Raw genomic sequence first — 25,498 nt, forward strand, 5'->3', positions numbered from 1 at the left:
TTCCAAATCCAAAGGGCTACAAGGAGGCATAACGCAGGAGCTGCAAAAGGCGGAGGCGAAATTAGAAGCAATTATGCAGAAGGGTGAGAACTCCCTTGAGGTCAATTGCAGCTAGAACGTAGAGGGCTCTGGGAGAGATTATGCAACTTAAACTACAAAAAGTACAGAGGCAGCACGTTGACGGGGACAAGCCGGGAGATTACTAGCTTGGTTATATACAAATGAGACGGCCAGATTACTGATCAGAGTAATAAAAGGGGAGAACGGACAGATATACGAGACCCAAGAGGGCCTGAACAGGGGGTTCCTTGAGTACTATCAACAACTGTATGGATACGTTAAAGGGGGTGAATGGAGCGAGATGATGGAAACACTAGAGGATATTGGCTTACCTAAACTGAGTAGCAAAGAGAGAGATAACCTAGAGGCCCCAATCACATAAAAGGAACTAGAAGAAGTAATTAAGCTATTACCTACCAGCAAGGCCCCAGGAACGGACAGACTCCCTAGTGAGTTTTACAAAACGTATAAGACGGAAGTGCTCCCTCCGCTACTGGCATTGTTGAACGAAGCGTTATAAATAGGGACATTGCCAGAATCCCAGCGAGAGGCAACTATTATCCCGCTTCTCAAACCTAACAAGCCGGGCACGGACTGCGGGTCACACAGACTGCTATCCATGCTGAACCAGGACAGCAAGATACTTACGGCTGTGTTGGCAAACACACAAGTTATCAACAAACTTATACATCCTGACCAGACCGGATATGTGCCGCACAGGAGCATCTCCAATAAGCTAAGGAGGCTCCACCGAGTCATAGAGCAAACGGAAGGGGACTCACAAGAAGTTGCAATTATCTCATTAGATGCGGTGAAGGCCTTCGACTCAGTCAAATGGCCTTGGCTGATGGCAGCCATAAAGGAATATGGCATTGGGCCTGGGTACCTGAGGTGGGTGAAACTACTATACAGTAGGCCACTGGCCAGAGTCAAGACGGGAGCAATCATCTCAGAGGTGGCAACTCAGAAGGGGCACCAGACAGGGTTGCCCTTGGTCCCTGATGTTGTCTATCCTCGCACGAGAGCCCTTAGCGATATATCTGAGGCAGCAATACGAGGAGGTAGGAATCTGCACATCTGATATCAATGTATGCTGCCGATATGCTGTTATACTTGAGGTATCCGGAGGAGAACCTGCAATATATCCTAGAAGTAATGGAGTGATTTGCGTTGCTCTCTGGCATCACAGTTAACCCCAAGAAGTTGTGTATATTCCCCCTCGGGAGATACAAGGGGATTCCGCGAGAACATCTACCAGTACTGCATATACCCTGGGAGACCAGAACCTTCAGATACCTGGGGATTGATATCTATCACATGGTAGAGGCTCAATATAAACATAACACATAGAAGGCAGTAGGAAAAGTTGAGAATTTGTATTTTTTGTATTTTATTTATTTATATATCGTAGCCAGGCCCAAGGGCAACCGGGCGCATATCTTGACATGGTAGTGTAACACAGTACTGGTTACAGTTAAAAGTGGAGAGTTAATGCAATATATACATACAATAAGACATAATATACAATGTAATGTGCAGAGTATTTACAGTCGCGGTAGCGCTATACATAGTTAACAATGTGTTGTAAACTATATCTACAATTGTAGATTCTGCATGAGATTCTGGGTTAAACTACCTCTGGCCATGGTGGGGAGGGTGGCACTGTTGAAGATGGTAGTATTGCACTTTAGAGCATATGTAGAGGGTTCATATGGCATAACACCAGGAACAGAAAAGCCCTGTGGAAACTGCAGAATATGTATGACAAAGGGGGCATAAAATTGCCCAACTTCGAGGTTTATTATCTGGCCAGCCAATTACAATATGTGGCTAACGGAAGACTCGACGTCAGAGTCCAGATTGTGGAGGTCTGAATGTGCCCAGTTCTTTTTGAAAGAATGGATGTGGCTGCCAAAACCAGAGAAAAAAGGGTGCACGAGGATGTTAGAACTGGGATGGAAGATGTGGCGTAAGGCTTGCCAGGCCATGGAGAACCCGACCCCGTGTTCTCCGCAAGTGCCGTTAGTGGCACTGACTGGAGGAGGTGAGCAATTGAGGAAGACGATTCGCATGCACTGGGAGCCGGTGGGCGTCGCAACGCTGGGGGATGTATGGCAAGAGGGGAAGGTAATGGAATTTCGCATACTGGCAGACGAAACAGGCCTGCACTCAGGACAGCATATTACCTACATCAGATTAATACAGCGGGTGAAAGAGACATGGTCCGAAATAGTGCTGGAAGACCAACCCGACACGGCCATAGAAACAATTTCTGACATCTCAGAGTGGGGGCACGAGGTCTCTTGAATCTATGAACTACTGATGTCCAGGGTGGGAAAAGAAGTGACCCAGCTGAGACTGGACTGGGAAGAGGAAGCCAGGGAGCCCATGAATGATGGGCCGTGGGAGAGGGTACAGAGATACCATAAAAAAGTAACTAGGAATGCGCGGCTGCAACACATGCAGCTATATGTTACCCACGGAGCGTACATGATCCCCCAGAGGATTGCTCGATTTAAGAGCGCAGAAATACAAACATGTCCCAAATGCGGGGAGGTGAATGCAGGGATGATGCATGTTCTGGGCATGCCCGGAAATTGGGAAATTCTGGGGAGAAATAGCCCACTGCTTAACAGAGAAGGGGATCCCCTAGATGTGGAATCTGCGTGGGCATGCATGGTAGGGGGATTCTCTAGACCGTGCAAACTGAAACACGTAAGTAAAGTCAACGACTTGGCACTCATACTTGCCAAGCACAGAATTGCCATGGGGTGGAAAGCAAACAACAGAACGAAGGTAGAGGTCTGGTGGTACGATCTCCAGAAATGGGCAGAAGCGGAAACAGTGGTATACAATGAAGCGGCCAATAAGGGGGGTGTGGGGGGAGCGGGAACTTTGATGGCCTGGAGACAACTGGTGGCCACACTCTCAGGGTCCACCCAGGCCTGCCTAAGTGATCATGATTCCTCTGAGAATACAGAGGGGGAGGTACCCCTAGAGGAAACGACGGAGGAGAGTGAAGTAGAGTAGGCTCCAGTTAGGGGGGGAGGGTAACGGGAGGCAGTGGACATTGTACATTGTACGACACTGTATATGATGCTTGAAGTAATATGTTACGCACTGTTGGGTTTGTTATTTGTGGACTGGTTGTTGTAAAAATGTATAAAAATGATTTAAAAAGAATAAAAAGAGTATTTGAAGGGTTATGATAGCAAGCATCTCCCAAAAATCTATCTAAAAACCAAATTATGTACAAGAGCAGACATGCTTACCAAAAAAACAAAATCAAGTCTATCAGTCAACACAAACAAGGTGCGGTTCATAACCACTTAAAGTTCAAATACGCAAGACATTAGAAATATTCTGTTCAACCATTGGCCAATTATACAACTGGACGAAGATTTACTGACATATCTGGATAGCACACCTTGTTTAACATTCCGTAAAGCCAAGAACCTAAGAAACATGTTAAGCCCATCGCATATTTTGGCTAAGCAGCAAGAAACAGGTCTTCCACAAATGTGGAACAAAGGGCATTACTAGGCAACTACAAGTGTGGCAATTGTAAAGTATGTCTGTTTTCAGAAAATGGCAAGAAAGACTTTGAGATGCCAAACGGCACAATTCGGAAAATCTGTCAGTTTATCAATTGCAATACAAAATTTGTCATATATGGTATTCAATGTACTTGTGCTAAAACTTACATTGGGAAGCACTATTCGGTCTTTAAAAGTATGAATAGGAGAACATTTCAGATAAATAAAGAACAAGGACCTAAGATTTTCCCTGGCCTATCACTTCCTGCAGGACCACAACGAGGACTCCATGGACAATATCACATTCATTTAGACTAGAATAAGTCTGTATGCCTCCTAGAGGAGGGAATTTAGAAAAGATGTTAAAATGCAAAGAAGCATCATGGATATGTTTAATGGACACTTGCCTCACAGGGTTAAATGCAGATATGGAGATGCACCACTTTCTTTAACAACTCTTTATAACTCTTTATTATTTATTTTGTATTTAACTATGACCTCAGTGACATTGTTCAGCCTCATTATTAATATTGTCTTTTTCTTGAATTGTTCATCATATGATGTATACTACAAGTTCATATTCACAAATGTACCATTGTATAATCTCAAAATCCAGGCTACATTATAAGCGGGAGACAGGACACATGCATATACCATCTCCTTACTTTTTTTTTCATAATTACTCAAAGTTCATCACATACACTTTGATTTCAAACACATATCCAAAATAAGTGCATTAAGACCAGAGCTGTAATAATTGATATGCCATGGATAAAGGCTAGGATTGCGCGCATACAAAAACATGAATACTGCACACACAGCATTTAGATTAATCATTACAATTAGCCCAAAGCAAAATGGAGAAAACGTGATGATGCGGTCGCGCATAACAAACTTGACTGCATCATCACATCAATTTAAATAGCGGCCATTTTAGCTTTCCCGTGGTTATCATGCCGCGAGGAAAACTGTTTTATAATGGGAAACCGAAATGTAATGAATAAGGTAAGCGAAAGGAACCTGCAAAGTTACCCATCTATATGCATCTAATGGTAGTTTATGTATGTACAATTCGTTTTAGTTGTTAATTGGGACACATGCACTTACATTTTTTTAGAATCACGATTGAACAAATTGATGAGCACAGCTGAGAAGTGTTCCACTTTAAAACGGGCCAATATCGAGTGAATATTGAGCAAACAATACATCACAAATGAGGGAATATATTGTATATCATTACCAGTACATAAGATACAAATGAATTGTAATTTGCAATATACAGTTAAAAATAATTAATCTTGGCGCAACAAATAGGATTCCTCTCCTTTTTTTCTTTAGGCTTACGTTCAAGCCTAAATTGGACTTTGTTGAGGGAGTTTCCCCACAGGTTGAATGCTCAGGGGATTAGGCAAAGATCGTGCTCAACTTCTACTGACCCAATAACAGACCCACTAACGCCTGTTCCATTTAGGCACTAGATCAGACCAACCTGTACACGTAAACAAGGACCCAAATCACCTTAGTGACACTCAACATCCAAGGGCTGGGACACCCCATCAAATGCAGGAGAATGCTAAACAACAGGAGAGACAAACAGGGAGATATAGTCCTTCAGGAAACCCATCTGGGGAAAGCAGAGTCGGAAAAGCTAAAACATGGGTGGGAAGGCACAGCAGCTCACTCATCACATCATGGAAAGCGGGGAGTATCTATCCTCATTAATAAGCGGGTCCCTTTCCAGATTAGGCACACCTGTGGGGATAAGTAGGGAAGATATATACTCGTACAGGATCAGATCCACCAGCACCCTATTACATTGCTAAACCTTTACGCCCCACGACAGACACCCCATCCTTTCATACACGCACAGTCTCGGCATGCACCCAATACATGGGTAATTTCACCATAATAGGAAGAGATCTCAGCGTAGCTCTCGACCCAAACCTGGACCACCAGTGCACCGCCCCTGGGGAACCCTACTAACCTGAGGAAAATTGACAGTCATTCTGACACAGATGACAGACCTCTGCCTAAAAGATATATGGAGAAACACCCATGGACAGCGCCAAGATTTTACGTTTTATTCTCATCGACACAACGGCTACTCTTGCCTAGATCATTGGTTAGCACAGGCAATCACACTCCACTTAGTCACTGACTGCACAATCTTTCCGACCTCTATCTCGGGTCACGCCCCGGTCTCAGTGCGCATCACACTCCCGGACACAATGCGCAGGCCCCCTGATGTGGCGTCTAAATTTACGCATCTTGCAATATCCCGATCTTATAGCACGGATACAAGATGACATGGACGGGTTTTGGGAATCTAACCTGGGGCTGCGATAAACAGCATAAGCTTGCTGGGACGCCTTCAAGGCTTTTTTGAGAGGGCAATGTATCTCATGCTGGTTGTTTAAGTGAAAATCCTGGGGGAAACAGAGACCTGGTTGACGGAAGAACTCAGAATCTTAGAAAGGTGTCACAAAGAGTCCCGAGACAGGCAACTAAGGCCCGAACTAAACACACTGAGAGGAAAGATAAGGCAAATAACCGCAGACAGGCCTCAGAAATCTTATACTAGCTGGTCACAAACATACTACCTCGAGAGTGACAGGCTGCTGCGTATGATGGCATTAGCCCTGAAGCAGAGACAAGCTGTGCAAATGATCGCCTCCTTCAGGGATGCCGCAGGCAATTTAGTAGTCAGAGACAACCGCGTCAATGCCCGATTCGCAGAATACTACCGAGATCTGTATACGGCATCAGACACATGCACAGCCCAGGACATGGAGTCATTTCTGGACTCCATAGAAATACCAAACATTCCTGCTGACCAACGAGGCATTTTAAATGCCCACATCACGGCTACCAAAATTGCAAGCGCAATAGCCATGCTCTCTCTCAGTAAAGCATCCAGCCCTGACGGGATGCCTATAGATCTCTATTAAAGCATGAAAGACGAGCTTGCACCCAGGCTAGAGGCGGTAATCAAAGAGGAAGTAACGGAGGGTTGACTTCCACAATCAATGCTCGTCGCAAATATAGTCTGCCATAAGGGCAGGAGAGACCCAGAAATATGTGCTCTTACAGGGCAAAATGCCTGTCACAGCGCATTGAAAAGAGCCTTCCAGTCGTAACTCATAAAAACCAAATGGGCTTCATTTGCAACAGACACTCAACTGACAATATCTGTAGGCTGCTACATGTAATTGCTGGGGACAGGGACCCAGAGACTATTGTTCTAGCAGTCGACGCAGAGCAGGCGTTCCAGAAGGTGCAGTGGGAATGTATTTTTCGGGTCCTGCCCCGATTCGGTTTCCCTCCACATTATACAACTAATCAAACTGTTTTACACAGGCCCTACGTCCTCCGTGGTCACCAACGGCACAGCCTCCCCCGTATTCGACCTACAATCAGGCACAAGTCAAGGGTGCCAACTATCACCCCTGCTTTATGCACTGTCCATTGAGCCAATAGCGATTAAATAACGCACAGACCCAGGCTGGACGGGCTTACTCCAGGGTGCGGAGGAGCATTGTGTTTCCCTCGACGCAGATGATCTGCTGCTCTACATAGGCAAAGGCCCCTCATCCCTCCTGTATATTCAGACGCTACTACAGAAAGTCAGTCCGATGGCAGGATATAAAATAAATTGGAGCAAGTCCGAGGTCATGCCTCTAAGACAAGACATTCCTTGGGATCCCGTTGGTGTAGCCCCATTCACACTCTAAATGCATCGTATTAAATACCTAGGGATAAACATCAGCGTCTCGCTAGGTGACCTCCGAGATCTAACCTACCCACAGATCTTGAAAAATATCAGCCCAGACGATGGGATGCACTGGCCCTTTCCCTGACAGGGAGGATAAATGCGCTGGTGATTAATTAATTTCCTAAACTGACGTACATAGCCATGATGCTGACAACCAGCCCGACACCCAAAATGTTTAAAGAACCGGACAAAGCTATAGTGAAATTCATATGGAGAGGGAAGAAAGCATGAATCCGCCTGGCTGTGCTATAGGCGGACAAGGCAAACGGCGGCCTAGCAGTACCATCATTGAGAGCCGATCACCGGGCAGCCCACATTTGCTGGATGAAATGCTGGCTAGACAAACGATGACACCAGCTGGCGGGCCATGGAACTGGCCCTGATGGTCCCACTCTCCTCAATCGATATTATGGTCATACCACCAAATAAACTCCTGATGAAACTCAAACCATATCTGATTGTAGGACCAACAATTAACCGATGACAGACACCGTGCCGCATAGGGGGTACCAATCCAGAAAGCACCGGTATGGTCTAGCATACGGGGATCGCTATCATACGGGCTAACACAGTAAGTACACCACAAACAGGATAAGGGCTGGGTTAGTATTCGGGTTATGGACATGAGTGAGGAATGGATTCCAAGCAGCACACATTATCCTGCGACTAGACCAGGGAGATTGGCTCCAATATCGCACCATACAGGCCGCTATTCACACCCACAGATTGCTGGAATCCCGTCTCCTCCCTCCGGCACCATGCGAGAAGAGATGGAACAGCATCTCAATGTCTTCCTGCAGCTTCACACGTTTTACTTGATGCGATCTCAAATAACCTGAGCAGAACCCACACACTCGCGATGGCGTGGACAGAAGACCTCAGGGTCCAAATAGGCATATCAGACATCCACGAGTACTTTACCGCTATACCGACGTTCTCCCTAAATATCAAGAACAGAGAAATTCAGAATACAATCCTACAACGACTATATAACACGCCAGCCAAGCTTTTCAAGATGGGGATAGCCCCCACAGCAGCTTGCTGGAGAGGCTTAAACACCCAGGGCACAATGGGACATACAATGTGGGATTGCCCCGCCCTTACTCCTTATTGGTGCGGAGTACATCAGAAAATCTCAGATATAGATGGGGCAGACAGGGCTTTCACCCCGAACGTAATGCTACTAGGGGCGGACGCAGAAGCCTGGCACGCAGACGCACTAGTGCGCAGACTCATTAGCCTGATTCTATTCACAGCACGCAAACTCCTGGTTATTCACTGGAAGGCCAATCCACCACCCTCAGGGGCCACACTTCTTTCAAAGACATGCCTATCATAGCGAGCTGCCTTCATTTTGGGAGAGAGTGGACCCATACATCTAAGCCTGAGCTGGTGGGGGTGAGGGGCGGGAAAGAAATATATGTCACCGGAAGTACCATACAGCCACTTGGCGGGACATGTAGCAACAGCTAATTATGACACATTCACACCTCCTCTTTTCTTAGCTATACCTACACTATCAGAGCACGACCTGCTGGGGGGAGGGAGTGGTGGGATTTGGCTGGAAAAGCCAAAGAGTTGAGATGGGGGCTGGGAAAGTTGGAACTGTTGACCCAAGACTTTTGTGTGCAACTAAACCGGCAGTAACGATGGCCACAACTAAGCTGACAAAATGTGTGCATAAGTCTTATTTGTCTGTACTGTGTTATAAATATAATAAACAGATTTTACAAAGAAAAAACAAATAGATAAAATAAACGGATTAAACTTCTGTTGCATACTTACACTGGCATCATGTTCCAATTCTGCGAACAAATGAAAGTCATTTCTCTTAGCAGCTGAAACAGTTGAGGGTTTGCAACTCCATATCTGAAACAGAAATGCTTATGGTTAATAAGACTGTAAAGACACCAAGCAACACACCAGCTTCAGGAACTATAAATATGTATAATGCCCATATACTTATCTTATAAACTGTTAAAACATAAAATCTATGGTTTCTCACGCTATAATTGCCCATTACAGAAACAATTTACTTAAAGAACTGATGGTAACTTTGTCCAGACCTACCAAAGAATCGGCAGACATGCAATTGCTTTTGAAACCTTTTAGCCATCAGTTTAATGATATTAGAACCTCAGCGTACATTCAAGAAAGGGTTGTTGGGCAATGGGGCATTGTTTGTTTGTATTAGTTTACTGAAAAGTTTTAATAAAAACTTATTGGGAAAAAAAAGAATCTGCAAGACTCAAAGTAGTACATAAATGGACTATAGCATACAGATATTCCGTTATGGAAGCTGAAAAGCATCTCTCAACAGATGAAGGATATATATCCTGAAATCATTTCAGTGAAATAAATGAGACGGTATGGTGAAGCAATTTATTTCAACTAAGCCCATGAAATTCTGCAGGTGTTAGAAGTGCCAACAACCTTACTGCTGACATCAGATTGGCATAGGAGGCAATCACATATAATGTATGCTTATGGGGCCCTCTATGGGTATACATGAAAGCCTATGGCTATTGTGAAGGCATCATGAAGCAAGACACAGACAACAGATTCACTTTTCTTAACAAAAAGGTTTTATTTATCTTTATTGCCAGGATGGAGTAAGGCCTAACTTGCCCTAGGCTAAGGTGGGATCTATTTACCTAGCGAAACTAAGGGTAGTCTGTGTCATTAAGTTCCACTCAAAATCAAAAGTCTGTCTATGTCCAAAACCTATACTTGCCCTCACAACTAAAGATATACAATGTGCAGGGATGTCAGCACTAAAAGAAACAGTGTTCAAAATAAGGTTCTGAGCTTCTTCCAGCTCTGGCTTGTTGTCAGTTTCTCCATCCCCAAGTTCCAAACATTCTTGGGTTTCTCTTCCCCAAGTTCAACACAGTTCCAAGATGTCTCTGGGCTCTCTTCCCCAAGTTTAACACAGTTCAAAGATATCTCAGGGTTCCCATCCCCAAGTGCAACACATTTCAAGTCTCTTGATTGTCAATGATACTTCCAGTTTAACTTTGTAATCATTTAGACTCTTTAAAAATTCACAGAGGTGACTTCTTTCACTTCAGCACTTTCTATACCACACAGCCTCGTATCTTGGCTTTCCTTGGTTCTTTCTCAAGTAGGGGCTACTCAGTCTAGGTGCAGTTGTCGGTCCACCCATTACAGTTCACGCAACCGATAACCCTTGGCACTTTGTGATGCTCTTGGTTTCTCTTGGTTAATTCCACACAAAGAGAGGGTCACTCGGTCTAGGTGCAGTTGCTGAACCACATGGTTTACCCATTACAGGTCACGTAACCAATGATTTGTGCTACTCGATGATCAACTTGGGTATCCTCTCTGTCAACCTGTATCAAATGTCAACACTCAATGCCACTTTAACAGTCTCCTGGTTTTGCCACCACATGTTTCCTATTCCTTGAATATCTCTGTTTTCACATTTGGTTTAGACTTTCCTTATGTGAAGAACTAGTGAGTGTTTCACTGCCTTACCCATGGATCCGCTGCTCAGGTGGACAGGGGAGGGTCATCGCTGTTGTATCCTGACCCTGTGGGTGGACAAGCGAGGGAGGATCACCTGGGTAGGAAGTCCTTGGGGAGTGGGGGTGGAACACCTACTACCGAGACATGGTATCCCCCTTTTCCCGACACCTTCCCTACCCCTATCCCAACCTACCTTGTAGGATACTACAACTCCCAAGATTCTCACCCTTTCTACTCTATCAGTACTACTGGGCTGAGGAAGATCAGGAACAGAGTCATGAAGATTACCTCCGATTCTTTTCAATGGCTCTGTCCCAGTAATGAGGCCAAGCAAGGCTAGGCCTCCATTTCCAATCATCCCCACCTGAAACCTTTTAACTTACCCACCTGGGATAAAAGGCGGAGCACATAGGTACACTGAGTGAGACTGGGAGTGAGAAAGGACTGGACTTCAGGAGCTGCTACGAATGCGAGATTGGAGGGCAGAAAGCCAGAGGACTTCACATGCTGTGGAGAAGTCTCAAGAAAGCCAGGCAAAAGAACTGTGCTTGCAACAAGCAGCTGATCACCCGAGGTGGAAGTCGTCCTTCTGGGGAACCTTGATGATAAGCCTGCTTCCCTCCCGGTTAATGATTAAATTGGGGAGGTTTGATAAAGCTATTGTCATGGTCATCGGGCCAGGAACGCAAACATTAATGTCATCCATTGCAGCAGGATCTGGAAACACCCTAGATTTGAACAGTCTATACAAATGCAGTATTATTTTTTTTACCTAAAATCATACTTCTTTTGAAATTGATGAGCTTTGGAAGCAGCTATGTGTGGGTATTTCACCAGCTTCATACCCAACCCCACAAAAGCAGAAAAACCAAGTTCAATGGAAGGAATTGGTTGTGTAGCACAGTGGGGGTCCTAAATAAAATGCATTGAGCTGTGACAGGGACACTGTTGGGGCCTTTCAACCCTTCAAATCAAAGAGGCCTCAAGCTTCAGATGGGCCCTGTAAAGAAGGCATGGTATTAACAGTAAGACAGACACAAGTGAACACAGTTCAAGGGTGTGAAATGAACTTCAAAAAGGGTTTGAAAAACGCCTATCTAATCCTATATCTAAAGATGGGAGCAAGCTACGACCATCAAATAATAATAACGTAGTCTTAGTGGTGACATTTCAAAACAAAAGGGCCTTTACTAAAAAACCTATTCCTAATCCTTACTTCTAAATACAAATAATGTGGGAAACAATGTTATGTAAAAGAAAGAAGTGTTCAAGAAATGATATGTCAGGATATTCAGGCCATTGGCCTCCCTTCCCCACATTTTCAGCATGGGACAAGGCAGCATACTCTAGTTTAGCACAGTCTCTGGCTTCTCTAACATGAGGGTGCAGTTCAAACATTAGGATCACGGCCTTCCGTGCCCAAGTCTCTTTGCATTTCAAAGTCTCTTCTTTCAGAAGGCCTAATGCAATAAACAAACTAAGTAATTTTCTTCTCACGATTTCACACGTACTCTATTTCTCAGGTGATTCCCTATTCACTTCAGATCCCCCTCAGCCAGGCTCAGATCCCCTTTAACACAATGCTCGTAGGATTTTCACATATCCAATTTTCCAGGTGATTCACGGTTCACCCTGGATCCCCCCCAACGCGGGCTCAGATCTGTTTTAACACAATGTTCAATCAGCCTCCCTCTGCAGGGCTTGGACCAATTTAATTCACTTTAATTTCTCAGGTGATTCACTTTAACACAAACTTGCTTTATCCCAAAAGCTTTGAGTTGATTTCCCTCGTTCGGGCTCAGACCAACTTTATCTATTTTGTCATCAACTTGCTTGGCAGTATCACCATCGAAGACTTTCGATTGTGCACAGGATTTTGCTTGACCCATCACAGGACCACTTCGATGCACAGTTCTTTGCCACTCTTTCACCTTTCTTAACTCTCAGTTGGATACCCTACAGAGACCTTCAAATGAGCATGCACGCGGTGCCGGAACACACTGTCAAAGATATTGGGCCTCATTACAAGTTAGCGGTAAGGATTTAACAGTGCCAGTAAAACTGTATCGGCACCATTTTCCGGACCGGCTAACTACGAGTTCTGTGGCCATGTGGTGTTATACCCGCCAGGTCTGACCTGGTGGGCGTAACGCCACTGGCCTCAGATGAACGCGGAAACACTGGCACGATTACCACATGGTGCTGGTGTTTCACTTCCCCATTGAGTCCTATCGGACTGCACGGGAATGGGATTTACAGCATGCCGGCTTCGGAATTACCAGATCACCGGGGCTGTAATGCCCCGTTAATTCCGGCAAGTCCGGAGCCGGTAAACCGCTACGGGTCCGGTGGCAGCCTGCCAGTTTTACCGGCACGGCTACCGCCAGACTCGTAACGAGGGCCATTGTATCTTGGTTTCAAAGTTCAATCACTCAACTGTTGTTCAATTTTACTTGCGTGGGTTATCACATGCATTTCATACACTGTTCGCTTCAGCGCTCACCATACAATGCTGTTGCTTGCAACCTTAGCTTCAACACAGACCGGTCTGGTATCAGGTAAACCCCTACGGGTCCGGTGGCGGCCTGCCAGTTTTACCGGCACGGCTACCGCCAGACTTGTATCGAGGGCCATTGTATCTTGGTTTCAAAGTTCAATCACTCAACTGTTGTTAATTTACTTGCATGGGTTTATCACATGCATTTCATACACTGTTCGCTTCAGCGCTCACCATACAATGCTGTTGCTTGCAACCTTAGCTGCAACACAGAACGGTCTGGTCTCAGTTTCCCCAACTCACCGGCTGTGTTGATTTCACTGGTGCTGCCTTGTTGTAGGAGCCAAGGATAGTACCACAGCAGCAGGCGATTGACACACAGTGCAGGCTTCTTAAGCCTGGTTTCCTGTCTTACGCTAACTATTCCCAAGGTTTCGTGAAAGTAACGGTTCCTCGTCGAAAATGTCAAGGGCACTTCCCTCTTTGCGATCCCCTTCTGTTTTGACGTCTTCCTCCTCGTGTTAAACTGCCATCTTGGAACTGCTGCTTCCCAGTGTGCTTTGCCTCACTCAGAGTGTGCTCTCGTGCTCTGTCTTTTATCCATGTGGGGAAATGTAATGGAAGTCAGGTGTCTGTGATGGTCAGTAATTGCCTGACCCTGCCTGACCATTGTACTGGGACACATCAGGTATACAGCTCGGTGTTAGTCCGTTTTCTCTCATAGCGAGATATCCGTGAGAATGTGTTCGTGTTGTAAAGGGGAAAGGGGGTTTTGTTTAAAGTATCCTGGGGTAAAGGTGTTGCAGGGAAGGGGATACCCCGTCTTACCATCCAGTGTCCCACTCCCGAAGACCCCTCAGCCAGGTGATCCTCCCGCACTGGTCCACCCCCAGGAACTGGATCCAAAAACGATGGCCGTGTCCTGGCCACCTGGATGACAGATCCCCGGGGACTAGCGGGTGAGACACCTTTAGGTTTTTCACAGCCCCCAGCTACAACCCCCATGTTGCCAGTTATCAGTTTTGTAACACTGCAATATGTTCATTTCTCTATTTTCATCCTGGGGCTTAAAATGTGCACTTTGCAGCGCTCGCATTACAAACTGCGTTTTCTTTTCACATGGGATATGCATGGTGTGCTGTATGTGTAAAGGGATGGTTCCCTTAACTGATGTTTCTAATGGCCGTCGTTGTCTAACAGTCTGTGTCTAAACCTATGCTTGCCCTCACTCTTTACAAACAATGGGATAGGAAGCCTTTTGAAAAGGAAAATAGTGGTTCAACAAAAATAGGAAAAGCAAAGTTGGTTTCAGGTGGTCGTCTCACCAGGTGCAATTTGATCAATGTCACAAAAATGAGTTCAATCAAAAGGGCTGTTTGTAAGACCTTCTCCACAGTCCCTTACAGTGATTTCAAATACCTTCAGTGTCTTTGAGTTCCTGGGGGTTCCCTTCCCCAAGCTTCAATCCTTTCAACACTATAAAGAAAACCGATAAGTCTCCAACTTGGTTGGGCCTCTTAAGGTTCCCTTCCCCAAGCTCAGGCCCGTTTCAGCTTTCAACACAAAACAAAATACATCACAGTTCCTTTTTGGTTTCACAGGATGCCCTTTCCCAAGCTTAGACCCCTTTAGTTCCAAACACAAGTTCCTCAATTCCTCAATTGGCCTCTCAGGTTCCCTTCCTCTTCCAGCCTTCAACACAAAACAAAATATATCAGTTTCTTTTTGGTTCTACAAGCGTAGGCCCCTTTTCAGTTTAAAAAAAAACTAAATATATCACAATCCCTTTTAGGCTTCTCAGGGGGCCCTTCCTCAAGTTTATGCCTCTTTATTCCCAAAATGAGAATTCAGCTTTTGGTAGGCCTCTCCGGGTTCCCTTCCCCAAGCTTAGTCCCCTCTTGTTCCAAACACAAGTTCAACTGGTCAAGATGTACCTTTTTTTATATACAGTTTCTATTACATACCATCCTTTCATGGATTAGAATCAGAGGATTTTGAAAATGCCAAGCTCTTTGCTTTTCCTAAGCACGACCACTCTGATCCTTTGACCCTCTCTTTGTTTCTTACTCCTGCTTTTTCTTGTACCTTTTTTCTTCAGGTGCTTCCTGCACCCCTCTTATGTATTCCTTTCTCTTTGCTGTGCACACTTGCATGGTCTTTTATTCCTTTCTCGTTGTTGTGCCTCTTGCACGCTCCCCTCCTTCTGTCGTGCACACTTGCACTGTCTTTTATTCCTTTTGTGCCTCTTGAACACTTTGTTCACTCTTTCGTGCACACCTGCACTTGGTTCCTTCTTTCTGGGTTGCTCGCACCCTTTCCTTTTACCCTTGACTTTACTTTTACTTCTGCACCGCTAATGTACCTTTGTTCCTTCCTTCTGTGCCACTAGCGCACTTTCTCCTTCTTTCTTACTTTGTTTTTTTAAAGCCGTCCTTTCTGCTTTCCGCTCCGTGATGTTTTTTATAAATCTTGCCTTTTCTCCTTTTCCCACTCCAGCCACCCGGAAGCTCCTGAGTGTCTCTCTTTCTCATGCGAAACTCACCGGGTAGCATGGTGCTGGCAAGCGGTCTCTCTGAGATGCTTGGGGTCGAGGTCAGGGTGTCACCACCTGCCCCTCAGACACCCTTAGGCCCAGCACACGGCCTAAGGGAACGGGCAATTGCACGATCACAGCCAGCAGGGTCCCAGCTACCTCGCTCAATTCTTAGGAGACATGGCTTCCCAGTCACGATGCAGCCCCTCTCCAACACCGGCCCACCGTCGTGGCACATGGCTCTCCTCCGGATCCATCTTCCTGCAGCTCCCAGCTTTGTGGCTTCTCCGTTAATGTTAAAGGACATTTGTACTGCGCACTATCACCACCAGAGTGGTACCTGGCGCTCTGGCGGATCTGAAAAGGAAAGGGGTGGGGTGAGTTAGAGGGACTGAGTGGGAAAAGTGCAAGAGAGCAGTGTTGTGCTGTTGTCAGCTTCAGTTCAGTTAGCACCGTTTGCTGAGCTTAGGTGTGTTTTTCGTTGATAGCCGTCGTGTTCTGTTGTTTAGTTGTTGCGGTGTAGTGAAGTTTATACACTTTGCTGTGCTTTAGGGGTGTGGTTGTGTTTGAGAGGTGGATGCAGAAGGGTGAGATTGTTAGAGGGTTGATTAGTGGCCTCGTTGTCTAGGTGTGATGCATGCTAATTTCCAAATTATTTCTAGATGTGGCGCGTGAATATCTCTGTATTGCTATCTAGATGCAGCCAGTGCTTTAAGTGGGGTAAGAAATTGAGGGGGGGCCCTCGTTTGGGGGCGTGGCATCCGCTGTGGGTGTGGCCTAAAAGTGCAAAAATCATAGTAGGGTGCGCAAACAAATATATAAATGTAGTAGAGCATTTATATATTTGTATGCGTACTAGTATGGTTTGTGTATTTTTCAAGCCTTCTTTTATAAACATAGCAATGTTACATATTTCTATGTTTATAAAAGGTGGCTTGAAAGTGTACAAACCATAGTAAGTTACGCACACTTGTGTGCTTACCTTACTATGGTTTGTGTACTTTTCAAGCCACCTTTTATAAACAGACATTTGTAACATATTTCTATGTTCATAAAAGATGGCTTGAAACGTACAAGCCGTCTTTTATAAAGCGTTGAGGACGGACAAAACCCAAGGTGGTTTTGTCCGTCGACAAAGCTTTATAAAAGATGCCTTGAATTTTGTAGGTTTCAAGCAGTCTGTTATAAACATAGAAATATTTCTACGTTTATAAAAGATGGCTTGAAACGTACACATTTCAAGGCATCTTTTATAAAGATTTGCCAAAGGAGACAGGCACCTCGGGCTCAGTGATCGCTGCTCTGAGCAGAGATCACAGAGCCCAAGGCGTCTTTCACCCTCTGGGAACCCGCGGGCTCCGGGATATAATCTACATATTAGATCATGAAGCCTGCAGGTTCACAGAGGGTCAGTGACCTGGCGAGGGCAAACAAAGGAACTGTAACTTCCCTGATGACCCCTCAGATGGGGGGTCATCAGGGAAGTTACAGTGACTGACAGAAGTGCCAGCCAGCCTCAGCGACGCTGTGGCTGGCACTTCTGTCCACTTGCCTAACGTTACACTGGTGGGCGCACCTCCCGTCGCGGCTGCGGCCGTGGCGAGATAATGCGTCCTGCCATGGCGTGGTGGGACCGGGGGGCCCCGGCAGGGCCCCGGCTCAGCCCCACTTTTTGGAGACTGGCGGGGCCCGGCCCTGGCAGGCCCCGGCCCACTTAAAGCACTGGATGCAGCACTGGCTAATATTCACAATCCTGTCTAGATGTGGAACAAGCTAATATTCACAATTATATTGAAATGTGGCACTGGCTAATATTTACAATCCTGTATAGATGTGAAACATTAATTTTTACAATTATATCTAAGTGTGGGCCTGACTAACATTCACAATCCTGTCTAGATATGACGTAAGCAGATATTCACAGTTGTGTCTAAATGAGACGACCTTCTCTGGTCCAGTTTGCTTCCCCAGCTCGCTCTGCTTAATATTTAAAATCTGGCTTGGGACGGAGAAGGGATCCCCTGCTGGGCTCAGCACTGCAACCTCCCTCCTGCTCTCCCAACTGCTTCTGCCCCTGCTCTCTTATCAGCCTTCTTATATACACCTGGGGTATCAATGGGCTGCAGGTGTGTGGTCAGGGTTGGGCTTGCCTGACCAATGTTCCAATTAAAAGGACACGCCTGTCTTTAGTCTTGAAAATAGTCAAGTGGAGTCAGGTGTGAGTGGTCAGTGTAAAATGCCTGATCATTCTTGACTCGATTTATGGGACAACCTAAATTGGTAGTTGGCGGCAGTCTTTCCTTTGTTTCTCAAGATGTTTGTCATAGGTAATCCTCACCACTCTTGGTTGCCTCTTCCTCGTCTCAGTATTGGTTGGAAATGAGGAGGGGGAGATGTAATGGCTTTGGAAATACCCCATGGAAGCTAAGGGAGAGGGCTGTAATGTGAAATGGGATCTGAAGTTAGATTGATGGTCACGTTTATTAACTAGAATACTATTAGGAAATCGACAACAGAGATAGGAGCATCTTTTAGCCTTGTTTTTTATTTAATGAGATAGCTTGCCCTTGTGGCAGAGTAGTGCATCTCTCAGATGTTATACAGGCATGGGTCTTGATAGTATGAATCTATGTGATCACTACGCCGCCCATAATTCCCCAGATGAAAATTTCGACTACAATTATGGTGCGGCGCAGTGATCAGATAGATCACTTTTGCCCGCCTGCCCTGGCCTGCAATACTCAAACCCGCACCCCCCACTTACGTTTACTGTGGCGCACTTCTGTGTGTGCCGCCGACAGCCTTGTACCCCTGCAGCGTCGGTTCCTCCCACTTACGTGGGGAGGTGCTGATGCCACAGGGTCCTTTTAAAAAATATTTTAAATCTTATCTGCAGCTTACCAGACCGGTAAGCCGGGCACAGCCATGAAACCCATGACTCCTGTTACTGCATCCAAGGACAGCAAGGGACAACCCTGCAACCCACACTCCGCTTGGGCACAGTGATGGGGTCAGGATTTTTGTACCGCACTCAGGCGCAGTGTATGGCCGCCACTGAAAGAGAAAATGGACTATGTTTTGTAGCTTTTTTTTTGCCAGAAAAACCCCCACCATTATACCCCGGTCTAATGGGCCGGGGTACGAATGGCTATGCTCAGGCCTGTAACTATGGGCCCCAGGAGCATTACATTATGCAGTAATGGGCCGCAGTCTCTGGCCTTATTGCCTTATTATGAATTGCATTTCATACTGGTATTAAGGGCAAAGCCAATACAAGTGTTCTTACGTGGCCAATTTGGAAAGGTTTTCTTACTAGGGCTTGGCATTTTGAACTGTGTTAAGAGGGCGAAGCCATCATGAAGTGTATTCATAATATGGGCGGTGTGGGGGGCATTTGTAATTTGTGCTTCCAGCACGGACATGTTTACTGTGGCATGCCATTTTAAACTGACATTAAGGGCAAAGCCAACATGATAAGTGTTTTTCTATGTGACCTCACCAGCCAACAAGGTGCAGCCAGTCAGATCATGTTTCAAGTGCCAGTATGGATATATTTTCCTATAGTATCTTTACAGGAAATATGATCAAAGCAACCACTAGTACATTCTTACGTGTAAATACTAGCATATATTGGTTTAGCCAGCATGGGCATGTATGGGCACAGTCAGCATTGCATACATTTTTTTTACAATGGCAGAAAATTGCATTATAGTGGGAAAAGGCATCATGAAAATGTGTTGGGAAATATTCCTGTGTACTGTTGGTGACTTGGCATCAAATCGTTTTCCATGACTTACCCAAGAAATCGGTTTGTAAACTTTGTATTTTTTTTTACCCAATTTTCTCTGAAAATGTGCTGTAAAATGCACCATTGAACCCATTTTTAAAACATTCTCAGGGGGAGGACCCCCCCCCCAGCCCCTCTGAATGCCCCCAATGTATTTAAGGCTCCTGCGCTATGTGCGGTTGCTTCCAAGTATTCATGGCAAATGTTTATTCCCAGTCCCACCCCTTTATAAAATTCACCAGTCGCCACTGCAAACACCACCAATTTTTCTACAATCCATAGCTCCAATACTATTTTTCCCCCACTTCAACCACTGCTGTAAAGCTTCTTCTAGTTCTTTCTGGGGTTTCCTACCCGGCAGCACTGCAGTGTTTGTGTTTGTTTGATATGGGGGTGGTAATAATGATGGGGGTGGCGCTGTGACCGTCTGGTCCCAATCCACACTACTGGTGCCAGGATGTCTGGTGTGCACGAGGGCATGAGAGCCGCAGTGGTCCCCGATTGGCCACAGCTGGGGTTAATGAATGAGGCAGATCTCCTCATTGGCCAGCTGGGTGTGAGCACTCACTGGACTTGTGGATGTGAGGAGGGGTCCTGAATGCAGACCTGCAGATCACGAATAGGTCTGAATCGACCTATACACAGAGCCAACTATCCAGAAGGGCCTAGAAGACCCACGGACTATCCGGAACCGCGCAGAAGAAAGTTTGCACCCTGAGCCCGCCGTTGTCCCAGTAGAGCCCTGCTTTGTGCTCGATCTCCAAAGGCCTGCAAAGACGCTTCAGCCCCTTGGAGTGGTGGGACCAATCACTCTCGATGCCTCCGCGTTGCCCTGTGTTCCTGGCCCTCCAGTGGACTGACCAGCTTGAACCTTAGCAGCTGCGATGGAGAGTTGTTTTATCGAGGTTTGCCTTGAGCTTTGGGGGAATCCTAGTTCACACTGCAAAGCACCTACTTAACCATTTTTGCCATAACAGCTGCTATGGGTCACAAGAGAGAAGCATGTGTCAGACAGTAAGACTTGGGTGCCCCTGCGACACTGTGAGACAGTGACCGTCACTACTGGCGACTTTCCCACCTTTCTTCAAGTGTGCTGAGATCAGCTGCATCAATGCTTCCTTTGTCTTGCAATCGACACGAGAGTTACAGCTCCTGTTGTAAACCAGACCCGCATCTGCACCCACAGCGCCAGTACACTTTGAAGCTAAACTAAGGGTGGGAATTTGTACTCCAGGCAACCCTCTCCAGACCTGCCAAGTTTGGGCCCGGAGTGAGCTAAGGGCGGTGAGTCATCATACCATTTACCTATGGCCCCTACTTCATCCAATGCATTTTGTACGCACAAAGAATCCCCTGTGGTCGTTGACTTGGCTTGGATGGCCTCCACTTCCTAAAGCCATCCAAAAGTTGGGAATAGCTTTGTTCGCCACAGCAGATCCTCCCCTAACTCTCAGAACCTGTTTTCTACACTTCAGAATCCTCCCTCTAACTTTTTCACCCCACTGAATATTGTACTTTATGTCTTTAAGCGCTTTAACACGCACACCTAACATTGAGCACAGGGCTCCAATCTTGGTAGGGCTGGACTTAGTTATGGTTATCCATCTCTGAAGTTTGCCAATGTGATAAAGTGTGTCTACTTTCCCTCCTTACAGGTTTTGGCGGGGATACGCATTTTACGGCATTGATCAAAAGTGACTGCACATATATTTTACATAGTGTGTGTTTAAGTAGTGATATTACTGTGTTTTTCTCTAATCACTTGTGTTAATTCTTGGGCCTAATAATTTGTATATTTTCATATACTACTGTCTAAGGGTAATTCTTGTCGTCCTGTGTGTGCTCATCCAAGACCTCAGATCACCCCCACTACTCCTGAGACTTAGCCTTGGCTGCTCTCCCAACTACCTTAAATTGTCCTGTCTATCTTCACAGAAGTGTTCCCTGTTTCACTAACAAGGGTGGCCTCCTAAACTTCTGTTCACCAGATCAGAGTTTAGAAATCCATTCTAACAACTCGCTAATAAAGCTTTAAAACCAAGAAAATCATCAGACGGAATTTGAGAATACTCCAACTTGACACAATAGTGTCTCGGTTCTTTCCGGCAGCCCCTCTTTTTGCACACTGCAAAAGCATTTCTATACGTGATCACCTCATCAGAACAGACTTTGGGGCATCACAAGCACTGAACTCCAACCAGAGGGGCACGCTACCGTGCAACAATTGCAATAACTGCAACAACGTGAGCAAAGGGTATCTAATTACACATTCATACACTGGGCAGAAGATTTCACTGTGACATGTCATCAAGTGTGATTCAAACTGCGTAATATACGGCATCACGTGCACCTGTGGCTTCTACTATGTGGGCATGACCACCAGGAAAGCCAAAACATGGTGGTCCTAACACAAATCCAAGGTCAGACCTTCATCAGAAAGATCGCCTATGGCCAAACATTTCAAAAATTCACAATGCACCATTGTTTTATTGTCCCAGAAGAGGGGGAGACGTTACCAGGTTACTCCTCCAGAAAGATATTTTCTGGATTGAACATCTAGACTCAATGTTCCCATGTTGTATGAAAGTAGATTGGGACCTTAGCTACTACCTTTGAAATGTTGTTGTAACATATAAATGTTTATTGATTGTACACAAGTGCCTTTCTGCAGGTTTTCCTAATTGTCTGTTTGGTAAATATCATTGATATACATAGGCCAAATGTAAATGGCATCTCAGTTGCTAAGTTTTAAATGTTTTAAATCACATAAGTATGCATTATTTGGACTAATACGCGATTGTTTGTATTGTTACCCAATCCTTGTATCATGTAAATATTATAAACAATATTCAAGTTAGTTGAAACCAACTTGTCACTCCTAGTTACCATAAATAATTTAATGTACGTGTGTCAAAATCAATGCATTTGTGATATTTACAACAAATGTATCTCGACAATATATGCCCCTGCCGCACATGATAATATAATGCCTAGAAACCACAACTATGTGTTACCACAACATAATTACATTCCTACAATGTTCTGCATTCATCATGTGGCAATCCAATATGGCCAATCCTTTCCACATCTTAAAAGATTAGATCTATACATGAAACAACCATGGTCCTTGCATTAAATCTCCATGTTCACCAAAGGGCTGTTAAGTGTTTTATTCTCTCTGGCCCCTCGCAGCCCATTTGTGGACAATATAGGTGCAGATTCAGCTCAACATTTGTTTTATCATCAGACTCGCTTAATTGCGTCTCTGAAATTCAGTATCTCACAACATATACCTATCACACCCTTAACATTCCTGCTCACGTGCATTCATCACACAGATGGGTTTGCAAGTGTCAATCACTTTCTGTCATACATTCCGTAATGGTGAACACTCAAGCACCCCTGCCCATCAGCATTTTCACTGAAGCGAGGGAATCCACGACCTCGAGCACATGCTATTGCGCATTTTACACACGTTACCATATCAACGGTGGCAGAATCTTAACAGAGTAGAACGTCATGCTCACTGTTTGATCGCTCGCTGTGATCAGCATGAAAGAACACGATCTGGTAAGCTATTCTAAGCACCCCCCCCCACCGCCCCCCGTGCCCCACGTTTGCAATCGTACGCACAGCGTTTTTAACTTTCCATGATGTTACCTTTATTCCCAGCCGATGCCTTGCAACACAATATCCAGTGACTTCACACTCTAGTGGCACATTTCCCATTCAGCCAGGCACCTTTGCCACCCAGCAAATCGTTACAACCAAAGAATCAAATTCTGCCGCACATACCCTTGTGGCAGCATGTATCGTCACTTATGTTTATGCCATCCAGATGTGGGACACAGCGCTATCCCCTAGCGACTTTCCCCCGTCTGGTACCTAATATTAAGACACGTTGACTACACCATTTGTTAGTCACACCTTCACTTTACTTTTTCAACAGCGCTTAAAGCCAGCATTTCTTCTATGAAGATCCTGTAATACTGAGTGGTGATCCTCTGTCCATGACTGGTGGGTGCATGAATCACTTTTCAATCCCTTGAGAGCACACAGCAAGACTATTTAACCAGATGAGGCTAATCTACAGTTTTTCTTTAGATAGATCATACTTGGCGATATTTCCCTGACTTCATGTGAATAGAAGGTTAGTTAGTTTTCCTCACATATTTTATGTGAGCTATTTCGGATATCATTTTTATGACACTGATATATGATATAATTGGTATTGCAGCCAGGAAGACAGATATTAAGTACCTGATGAAAAGCCCCATTGCCTGAAACGCCTAGTAAACGCACAAGAAGACAAAACAGAACACACCACTTCTATGTTGTGAAGCAGCTTTCTTAATGCTCATATCTGTTGACTTAAAAAAATGAGTCTGAGAAGTTTTTGTGAACTATTTAAAAACCTTTACCTTTTTCTAATGTCTATTATCATATGCTGAGCACTCATTTGTACATTGCTCAACATACTTGATTTTGTGATTATGTTACTCTTACAAAAATATGTTTTATGATTCTTTTGTAAAATAAAAGTGAAATGCACTTATAACTCTGTATTAAACACCACACTGAGGGTGCGCAAATGTTTTGCAAGTTTGTCTATGAGGGAGAGTGTAGAGATTGACTGTGAAATAATTGTGTAAATGAAGAACAAATTACTTACCCATCGGTAATGTACTTTCTGATGGACACTTGTGCAATGGAATCCTCATCTTTGATATCCAACTCCCAGCGCAAATGTTCTTCTGAAACCTTTCCACCGCTAGGGGGCAGAGGGTAGCTCTGAGTTAGCTGCGTCCGACAACTCTACGTGCATCATTTGTATATTACATCATGGCTAGTATATATAGATGCGCATGCCCCATGACCTTAGTTGCACCCTTTCTCGTTCTGATGCTCAGGGAACGCAGATCCAAGGTGTACAACTATACACCAAGAGGGGCAGGGAGGGAGGGCGATGAGGAATCTGGGAGAGTAAGGTCCATCAGGAAGAACATTACTGAGAGGTAATTTGTTCTTCTAACAGAAACCTTCCTCCCACGGATTCCTCATCTTTGACTTCTAAAGCAGTACATAGACCAGAAGGAGAGAGGATAGTAAGGATACCACCTAAACCAGAAAACCCGGAAGGACAGCTCCACCAAAACAAGCACCCTGACCAGACTTAGAACGCAAGCAGTAATGTTTATCAAGCATGTGCAATGAAGCCCACATAGCCACATGGCAAATAGCCAGAATAATGACTCCGCTTTGCAAAGCTGAGGTAGCGGCCATCCCACTGGTCGAGTGAGCCCTGGGACCCCACAGTGGCCTCCTTGGCAGCCAGATCATTGCATTCAGAGATGTAGAGAATGATCCACCAGGGAAGGGTCTTTTTGGTCACAGCCCTACCAGCATAACCAACAAAAAGGTAGTAATATTTCCAGGCCTCTCTCACCTTAGAAATTTAGCAACTAAGAGCCCACACAAGTCCAGCCGATGGAAACGCTCCTCTACCTTGGAAGGATGAGAAAGAGGTAAAATGACAAGAAGATGGGTCTTCTGAAATCACGGAAAGATGGCCCAACTCTCAACGTTAAGAGGGGAGAGAGGTGGGCACCACAATCTGTTCATATATTAAGTCTGTTAATGTTTATTCCTTGTTACTCAAGTTCAATAGAGGCTATCAGGCTTAAGTCGATCCTCTGACACTGGGATCCACAAAATTCCAAAAAGCAAAAAGTTGGGTGTTACCACCCAACACTGCCTAATGTTCTCATGCAGCTTAAAAAGATGAGCTTCACTTTCGTTATCGTTCCAGTACTTCAATCTCTCA

General features: G+C 45.2%; 1 protein-coding gene across 2 annotated transcripts in view; it reads right to left on the reverse strand.

Annotated features, from left to right (window-relative positions):
- NSMAF (neutral sphingomyelinase activation associated factor) overlaps positions 1-25,498 on the reverse strand; it is a 2,198,666-nt gene that overhangs the window by 420,746 nt on the left and 1,752,422 nt on the right. For both annotated transcript variants that reach the window (XM_069621092.1, XM_069621093.1), the window contains one exon: positions 9,154-9,237. In XM_069621092.1, the coding sequence (XP_069477193.1) occupies positions 9,154-9,237 (84 nt within the window). The remainder of the gene's footprint in view (positions 1-9,153; positions 9,238-25,498) is intronic.

This window comes from Ambystoma mexicanum, chromosome 5q, assembly GCF_040938575.1.
Source record: "Ambystoma mexicanum isolate Mex_15411 chromosome 5q, UKY_AmexF1_1, whole genome shotgun sequence".
NCBI lineage: Eukaryota > Metazoa > Chordata > Amphibia > Caudata > Ambystomatidae > Ambystoma > Ambystoma mexicanum.